Source organism: Chanodichthys erythropterus, chromosome 14, assembly GCF_024489055.1.
Source record: "Chanodichthys erythropterus isolate Z2021 chromosome 14, ASM2448905v1, whole genome shotgun sequence".
Lineage (NCBI taxonomy): Eukaryota > Metazoa > Chordata > Actinopteri > Cypriniformes > Xenocyprididae > Chanodichthys > Chanodichthys erythropterus.
In genome coordinates this window covers 32,154,708-32,164,821 of record NC_090234.1, presented here as the reverse complement: position 1 = coordinate 32,164,821, position 10,114 = coordinate 32,154,708, and the positions used below count along the sequence as shown (strand labels likewise).

General features: G+C 36.1%; 1 protein-coding gene across 1 annotated transcript; it reads left to right on the top strand.

The window, feature by feature from the left end:
* Positions 1-1,372: 1,372 nt before the first annotated feature.
* Positions 1,373-7,788, top strand: casq2 (calsequestrin 2). Its single transcript, XM_067409004.1, has 11 exons — positions 1,373-1,912; positions 3,883-3,967; positions 4,652-4,752; positions 4,852-4,963; positions 5,346-5,419; positions 5,542-5,672; positions 5,779-5,824; positions 6,478-6,532; positions 6,657-6,757; positions 6,894-6,968; positions 7,149-7,788. Exons 1-11 carry the CDS (start codon positions 1,676-1,678, stop codon positions 7,359-7,361), a joined length of 1,230 nt encoding a protein of 409 aa, XP_067265105.1. The 5' UTR covers positions 1,373-1,675; the 3' UTR covers positions 7,362-7,788.
* The last annotated feature ends 2,326 nt before the right edge of the window (positions 7,789-10,114 follow it).

Here is a 10,114-nt window from a genome sequence, read left to right as displayed (position 1 = left end):
GCACAAGAGAAGGGAGCATACAGTACCACAAGTACAAAGATGTAGACACATCCAGTGTTTTGTTATCTGTAATGGCAACCAGACATCCTTCAATGAACCCTGACCCGTCTATATGGACATAATGATATGAAATGAGTTGCATCTCCTAACGCGAGAGATTTGTACAGCATGTTAGCAATTTGAGTTTGATTTAATATGTATCCTTTGATGGTGTGTTTTAAGACCAATTTTAAGACAGTGTATGTGTTAATATTAGAAAGAGACTTTTTAGGAATGTCCAGAGCAATTAGATAGGAATTCTTGAGACAGCTGATCCTAATTTGGGCATTGCTGGAGTCATTTCTATGACAACAAATTCTATTTAAAGTTACACAGACTTAAAAAAAATTCAGTTATAAAATGTGATTAAAATGTAACAAGTGTGAGATCTGGGGACAAAAGAACATATTTAGAAGCTTAGGCATAATTTGTCACTTAATGCATTTTAGTAAGTCAGTGTTCATTTGCTCCTTTCATGGAGAATTAAACTGAAATGGGGAAAAAAAAAAAAAAATTTATATATAACAATTTTTGGAATCCTGGAACATTATCCCTGCACAGGACACACAATCAGTTATTAGAATTATAAGAGCATTGTAGTGTGTATATATATATATATATTAGATAGATAGATAGATAGATAGATATATACACACACACTATATATATATATTATATATATTATTTATATATTATATATGTGTAATATATATATATATATATGTGTAATATATATATATATATATATATATATATATATATATTACACACACTACAATGCTCTTATAATTCTAATAACTGATTGTGTGTCCTGTGCAGGGATAATGTTTCAGGGTTCTTGCCTCCATCAGGGATTCCAGTTATGACTTTTGGCCATCTATCCTTGTGCAAATGGCTTTTTTTTTTTCTTGACACACACACACACACACACACACACACACACACACACACACACACACACACACACACACACACACACACACACACACACACACACACACACACACACACACACACACACACGTATGTACACAAGTGTCCGGTTACAGTACAGTACACTCATGTGCACAATGACTTTGTCACTAACCGCAAGCTGTTTTCCATCACTCACACATTAACATACTGGAAATAGTGTATTTGCTCTTGTTAACATCTGTCTTATGTTGTAGTGAAGTTTTCATATCACTCTTTCCACCTCTCATTATCAAATGTCATTAGCTGCAGCCTAATCACTCTCTCATAGTGCTCTAGTCCCTTTGCTGTTCAACTAGGGTATTTTTAGCCCTGAAACAACTGGGCTCCTAAAAAAGGGTTAGAGGAACACTGCTATGTAAGGTATCCTGCCTGCTCTCTCTCATCCTATTACCAGCACAATCCATCAGCCACTCTTTGTCTCAGCTCAGGAGAGAAGGCAGAGAGTCAAGGGTTTGCTGAAGAAAGCTGAATTTTCAGAAGAAGGGTACATAAATCTTCAGAAAGAACAGTGGAAGAAGGCCTGGACGGTTGGCACTGTAATTATTTCTGTTAATAACTTTTGACTTATTATTTCTCACACACATAGCTTTCTGAAAGCTAGTGAAGCTGCATGAAGAGCCATAGTTTCTTTTTGGAAAGGTCTTAGTCACTAGTATAGACCATGCAGACCACCTGGATCCTGCTGCTTGCCTCTCTGGGTCTCTCTACCCTGGTTGGGGCTGAGAAAGGCCTCGAATTCCCACGTTATGATGGCAAAGACCGTGTCTTGGACATAGATGACAAGAACTACCGCAAATCCCTGAAGAAATACGACATGCTCTGCCTGTTCTACCACGCTCCTCCACCAACTGCAAAAGAGCTGCAGAAACAGTTACAAATGACAGAACTAGTGCTAGAGGTAAGAGAAGAAAAGTCAAGTGTGAATGCATGATATAATGTAAGACTGAATGGAAATCAGAGAGTGTTTATTGGCGCAAAGCAACATGGGATTGCTTATAGACAGTATGTCCATCAACAATTGTGCAGTGGTTATTAAAAGTAAATACATTATATTTAGGCCTATTCATTTTTTGTGGGGGTGTAAATGGGTTTCTGGTATTCAATTCAGGTATTTTTTTATTTCTGTACAAAATGGATATGGGTGGTCATAAATTCAAAAACAGTTTTTGCATGCTGCATGTAGTAATATCAGTTTAGAGGCCCACAGACTGCAGCTGACTAACATGTCTATCTTCACATGGCTCTCTTTTTTCACTTCTGTATTTATCTGGATTAAAAAAGTGGACATCTTCAGTCACCATGTTAATCAGGCACTTCATATTCCGTACACCTGATAGCTCCTAAGGGCCTTCTGAATATCTGAATGTGGGCTTGGGAAACAGGTCATAGAGTATTAGCTTTTAAAATTCAGTCATTCAAATGACTTGCATCATAATGAAAGCAGAACACCAGGGTATTTATGGAACAAGAGCACTTCTAAAATGATTACATAAGTGTGCTCTCCTTTACTCTAAATTCATGGATCACAGATTCACTATCTAGACTATGATGTCAGTGTGACTCAGTGCATGGTACTCTTTGTACTTCTAATATTTCACAGCAACATTACACAAGGTTTTTAACAAAAATCTGAAGCATGCTCATCCACTAAATTACAATGCTTGGGTGTATATAAACAGCTGCTTAAAGGTGCAAAAGAGGATGTTTTGTTTTATACATTTTTGCAATATTACTTGAAACTGTCTTTACTAACTGATAAAAGACATAGGCATTAGGTGCACTGAAAGTAATAATATTAATATACATCATCTGTGCACGAGGTAGGGCCTTAAAAACATCAGCCAATCCTTTACGCGATCATCGCATAAACGATTGGCCCTCTGGCTTGTCAATCACTGCCGTGACGTTCCTTGTGAGAGACGAGCGTGGCTGCGCTCTCCAGTAACTTTCCACACAATGTTTTTGTCAGGAGACCGGAATAACTGCATATTATGAGTTACCTGCAGTGAGTCCGACATAATGAATCCAAAAAACACAACACAGCGAATGCCGGTGGTAAACACTCGTGTACCAATACTCGTGCACGAGTTTTGGGAGGCGTTCCTTTGAAATGAGCTGTGAAGGAGGGGGGCTGTTCTTACGCATGCGCTCATTTCAAAAACTCAGTAACAGACTGGATTCTCAGTCGACGAAAAAATCCTCTCTATCACCTTTAACTCATGCCTTCCAACAATTCCCTCAGCATTTCTTCCCCATATTATTATTTTGAGGGAGAGTCTGTAGGCGTGTCCGAATTTGCGTACTTATGCACTATTCCATGATGTTTTTAAGTACAAATAGTGTGAGTAGTGCATTCACACAGAAAATTTTTTTCACAAAGAAAAAGTGCACTTTAAATACCCGGATGATGCATTAAATTTACGGAAAAACGAAGTGTGGAATGTTGGACACTTCATGCACTCAACTGTCACAGCTTTATGTTGCAGAGGGGGAGAGGGGACCAGACTCCGATGTTTATTGACAAAATAAACTTAGAAAATTCATACACTGCATGAATGAGTGTGTATAAGTACATAGTGTATAGAGAGTCATTTAGGACGCAACTTGTGTCTCACAGAGGAGGACAAACTGCATGCACTCTACAACCCCTCTTGTTCTAAGTAAAAAAAAAAAATTGTCTGAAAATGTGTCTATGAATTTGTGGACAATTTTTGGTACTAACTTAATGGCATAATGCTATATACTGGCCTTTTTATTTTATTTTATTTATTATTTAATTTATTTTTATTTTCCTCTGGGCCTGAACTAATACTAAATAAGACAAAAAGCATGCTGTTATAGTACAAATCATGATTTGTTTTTCCACAGTTAGCTGCTCAAGTCTTGGAGGAAAAGGATATTGGCTTTGGAATGGTTGACTCCCAAAAAGATGCTAAGGTTGCCAAGAAACTAGGTGAGGCAAAACATGTATATATTTATCAGTCATCATGGCAACGGTGCATCACTCCGCTCAAAGTGGCAGTATTTTCATGCCTCTTGAACGTGATTTCACCAAGTACACCAATCTTTGTTGATCCTGGAACAACATTCCAATCAACCAATCAGATTTGAGGGACAAGTTTACATTTTATGTCAAGTTTAGGCTTGCAACCAGAGTTAGGTGCTTCTACATCAGTGTTATTCACATATCTTTTACCTCTGATATTAGGGATAAACCTATCCCTTCCCTTAGGGGAAGTTCCAGGATCAACAAAATATGTTGATCTATGCAGAAACATGTCTTACTCTGCAAAATCATTGTGACCCATATGACACCATGAACTCGCGCTCTCGTTTCATATAAATGCAACTGGTGCTGATTTTTGCAGTTTTCATCCTGTTTATTCTGACTGTTATAATTGTTTTTATTTTTTCTGAAAAAAAGAGATACATACATGATTATTAGCATTTTCATCATTAAATATCACAGTTAAAGAAATGTTAAACTATAAAATATAAATATATTCTAACACAACATCAATCCCTGCAGGAGATTTGCCTCAATGGATGATGATACAGTAGGCTATAAAGGCTGTACATTATACAATGCATTTTCCACTGCCATGATGAATGACTATAGTATTTGTTTCACTGGAAGGTTTACATGAGGAGGGCAGCGTCTATGTCTTTAAGGAGGACCGTGTGATTGAATTTGATGGACTGCTCACTGCAGACACTCTTGTGGAATTCATTCTTGATGTAAAGAATCTGTATTTATCATACTTCCAGACATCTCATTTGTTTTAGTACTTTTCTATCTCATTTTAACTTTCTGCCTTTCTCTCCCTCATGCTTCAGCTGTTGGAAGATCCTGTTGAGATAATTGACAATGCTCTGGAGTTGCGAGCTTTTGACCGTATGGAAGAAGACATTAAACTCATTGGCTTCTTCAAAAGTCAGGAGTCTGAACGTGAGTATCTGTGCGTAGACCGAGAGGCAGGAGATATCTGAATGTTCAGAGACAATTATATCCTTCAGCTGCAGTTATCTGATCTCTGCATGTTTAAAACACACATCTACATAGTATGAATAAATACCATGCAAGAAATGTTAACACATTTTTAAATGTCTGTACATTGCAGTTCTGTTTTTAAAGGAAACCTAATGAGCTCTCTTGAGCATTGTAGGCTATTACTGTTTCATGCTTTAGTTGACATTTAGAGGTCATTTCTTTCAAGTCACCAGCCAACACTGTTTAAAATAAAGGTTCCATTTACAATAAAACTGTAATTTAATGTAATGCCTTTTATAAAATGCATATATACGCCTCACCTCCCCATTTTTTTCCTCAGATTATCTTGCTTTCCAAGAGGCAGCTGAGCAGTTTCAGCCTTTCATCAAATTTTTTGCCACCTTTGAGAAATCCGTGAGTATCATATTTTATGCCCTGTTTATGTTCAGAAGATCTTTATCATTGTGTGATTATTTTTCTTTTGGGAATTCTCTGAAACGAGAATGAGATGAGTTGCTCTTATTTTTGCGTTGTAGGTGGCAAAAGAGCTGACTCTGAAGATGAATGAAGTGGACTTCTATGAGCCCTTCATGGATGAACCAGTCACCATTCCAGACAAACCCCATTCAGAGGAAGAGCTGGTGGCCTTCATAACTGAACATAGGAGGTAATCAGGAAAGCTAATCTGATGATTTTCTGAAGGATGAATATAAAGATATTTTACACTGATCTCATACTACATTACTGATGAAATCCTTTATTGATCTCCACAGACCAACTCTAAGAAAGCTCAGGGCAGAGGACATGTTTGAGACATGGGTGAGCAATATTTTTTAAATAAAGCTTTGGTAAAACTTTAGATACACATATTCACAGTTGCTTTTTAGCATTCATATTACCAGCATATTGGCTGCTTATTAGTACTTATAAAGCACATATTAATGCCTTATTCTTGGTGACCATATTCTAGATCCATATTCTAACCCTACTCCATAAACAACCACTACAACTACCACCTTACTTAATATAATTAAGCAGTAATGAGGCATTTATTGAAGGAAAACTAGCTTTACATTCATGCCACTTGTATCACACTGCAGACTTGCTCTCTCTCTTTTCATATAAATGTGACTGCATGCCATCTTGCACCATCTCAGTTACTGATTTTAATAAAAATGTCCCCAGACTACTTCACTCTTAATATTAATATAATATTGTTGGTTTGGTTATATTGTACCATTTTTTTCTTTTTAGCAGATGGTTTAAGATATGCAGTTATGAAATGATTCAAACAAATCAATATTTTGTTGTATTTTGTTGCCATTTTGTAAATGGCCGTGCAATAAATAGGATATTGAAAATTCAGCTTTATCACAAAAATGATGCCTCGACAAGGTAATCAGACCCCGATGTGGTGTGGAGGAATACATGTAGATATCATAAAACAATGAAATAACTGTTCTCTAATGCAGGAGGATGATTTGAATGGAATTCACATTGTAGCCTTTGCAGAAGAGGAGGACCCTGGTATGTGCAGTTTCAGGACACTTCTCTTAATTCCTCATGAAGCCAAATGATTTTTGTTTGGTTTAAGTATCATCAATTAAATGACTTAATGAGATGAGGACTTGACCTTGAATTTGTTTTTTAGATGGTTTTGAATTCTTGGAGATTTTGAAGGAGGTGGCCAGAGATAACACACACAATCCAGACCTCAGTATTGTGTGGATCGACCCAGACAACTTCCCATTGGTGACTAAAATAAGTCTGGATATAGATGCATGACTATATTGAGTCAGTAATACTATAATATGAAATGGATGTCAGAAAATGGAAGAAAAATCCTTTGTTTTTAAACCCCTCTTCATATGCTTATTTACTTTTTTAGCTCATTCCGTACTGGGAGAAGACCTTCAAGATTGACCTCTTTAGACCACAGATTGGCATAGTAAATGTTACAGATGTAAGTACAATACTTTAATTTTTTAACCAGATCTGTTGATTTCATTATGAAGGCCCTCTTTCTGCTTGGATCTGTTCCACTGTCATGATACATAATGATAATTTTATTATTAATATTATTATTATTAGAACAAGTGTTTACTGCTGACATAAATCCATTGACTCATGGCCTCTATGACAGGCGGACAGTGTCTGGTTGGACATACCTGATGACGATGAGCTGCCTTCACCTGAAGAGCTGGAAAACTGGATAGAAGATGTGCTCTCTGGAACAGTCAACACAGAGGATGATGATGACGATGACGATGATGATGACGACGACGACGATGACGACGACGACAATGACGATGATGACGACGATGATGATGAAGATGACGACGACGATGACGAATGATTCATATACTGTGAACCTCAAACAAATCTGCTGAGATAATTTACAGTAAAAACATTTTACAGTAAAATCATTTTGTACATTTTGTACATCAGTGGATAAACTGCAGTATTCTTAATGTTAAAATGAAATGATACAAGTGAAAAATGTCTCTTATTTATAGATGAAAATCATTTATTTTAATCAGCTCTAAACTGGAAATTGATAAAGGGATTCAAATAAAAATTAAAAAAGTATGTTCTTATTTAAATATATAAGGCTTTATGGGCTTTCTTATTTATACAATTTGACACAAATCTGCTACAAAATATATTCTGTGCTAAATTTGGATTGTGAATTTATCAATGATCAATGAACACTGACAGATATCACACACACTCAATAACAGACACTCATACAAAAAATCTAAAGAGATTCTCTCAGAAAACTTTCTTTATATAATATATTTTAGATATAAATAAATAAAAAAGACATACATTTTAACAAATTTTGCTGTAAACAGAGGTTAGGTTGTGCATGTTCCTCACCTGTCAATCATAACTGCTTACGTCACTCCAGTGAGAATATTCTTCCAGCATCACTCCATCTCCACCTTTACCAGCAGGCACAGGATGTAGACTCCAACACCGATCAGACATTGGATTTCGGGTTGAAAATGAAAATCAGGTTGGTGTCTTAACCCAACATTTGTTTGATGCATTTGAATTTTGGTTGACACCAAAAAAAAACAAAACAAAACAAAAAAAAACCTGACTCACAATTCTTTTTTTTTTTTTAAAACAAACCTCTTTAAATCTTGAATCTTAAAGATGTTTGTTTTAAAAATGAATTGTGAGTTGTGGATTGTATGTATGTATTGGTATTTCGTATTGTATGCAAGCCTTTTAACCTAAGAATTTAACCTGGAATTAACAATTGAAGAGGTTACAACTGACTTCAGCCACAGCCTTAGATTAAATCAACTGAAGATAAAAGATGATATTAATTACTAACCAGATTGACTTGATTTCTGTCAGATATCTACAGAAGTTCTCATTGAGAATTAACAGAGGTTTAGATGTTGATGATTTTCTGTTGAAAATGTTTAGTCTGAAATCACATATTTGTGATCAGTGATTGTTTTGCAGTTTTACTCCTGACTAAGGGGCTGTTTACCCGACACTGTTTTCAACTAAAAACTCTGTGTGTTTTGGCCATTTATTTAGATAATGATTGTGTTTTGGTGGCCTGAAAATGGACACTTTTGAAAATGATACCCTTATCTCCATGTAAACTGCAAAAACGCAAATCTGTGAAAATGATGATGGCATGCACGTGTGTATTACGTGTTTAGTCTATCCACCTTATTTTAAATAAGGTATTTTTCTGTGAATGTGCGAGACTTCCGATTTATTAGCAGCTATAGGCAAATAACGAGAAGAATATCAAAGTGCAGTAAACTGTAAAAATAAAGTGGATAGGCATGCGTGAGGTAAGTGCTCTATAAAAGAATGAATATATGCGCAGGTGCGTAGTCTTTCTTTACAAAGTGACATCGCCAACTAGTTGTCTGGCATGTATAATACAGCTTTTTTAGTCATTTGCGCGGATCCGTGTGAACGGGGATAGTTCTAGCGGTGGCAAAAATAGCAAGGGGAAATGTGGTCAGGTGAATATAAAGAAATTATATAATTTGAATGAATCCTAGATGACACCAGCCAGCTATACAATGATTGTTTTTTTCTCATGTAGACAATATCATCAGCTTCCCTTTCCACAACAAACACAGTCACAGCAGCCAAAGAACAACTAACGTTAACAAGTGTCAAACTGAACAAATAAAGCAAATACCGACCACCATAATGGTGACTGAAATTAAACAATGCTGTTTGTGGAGTTATTTTATCCAGGGGTTTTCAAACCTGACCTGGAGGACCCCGAACCCAGCACATTTTTTTTGTCTCCCTTATTTGACACACCCTCTTCGGGTCTTGCCATCTCTACTAATGAGCTGATGAAAGATTTAATTCATGTGATAAGATTTGGTACTGCATATTTATAAATTTATTGAACATATATGCCAGTGGTCTCAAACTCAGTTCTTGGAGGGTCATAGCCCTGCAGAGTTTAGCTTCAACCAGATCACACCTGCTTAAAAGTTTCTAGTAATCTTGAAGACCTTGATTAGCTGGATCAGGTGTTTGATTAGGGTTGGAACAAAACTGCGCAGAGCTGTGGCTCCCCAGGAATTGAGATCGAAAACACTGATACAAGTAGTACATACATAGCAATTTAGAAGGCACTATTTAACATTATGGGGCAGTTTCCCAGACAGGGTTTAAATTAAGACAGGATAGGCCTTAATCTAGAATATTTAATCATGTCTTAAAAAATGGCTTTCTGAAACACAGATTAAGTACTGATTACTAAAACCTGGACTATGGAGTCCTGAATTAAAAAACTACATTAATTTAAAACCAACTGTGCTATTCTGAATTAGCATGAGAGAGGTTGCCTAGAAAACAAGGAATGAACAAAGGAAAGCTTAAAATTGCATGGAACTGAAGCAAGTCCAAGGAAAATAATGGCAGCAGAAAAAGAAAAACCTTTACTAAACAAGAGACAGTTCGTTTAAAGCAAGCAAAATACATCAGCTGTGAAAAAAAGAACCGCATGGAAATCTGTTTGCAATGATTTCTATTTAAATAAATGAATGATATAAATAATCCTATGATTATTAATGCTTTTGTTTTGTCCAACAAACTAAACATTACTTT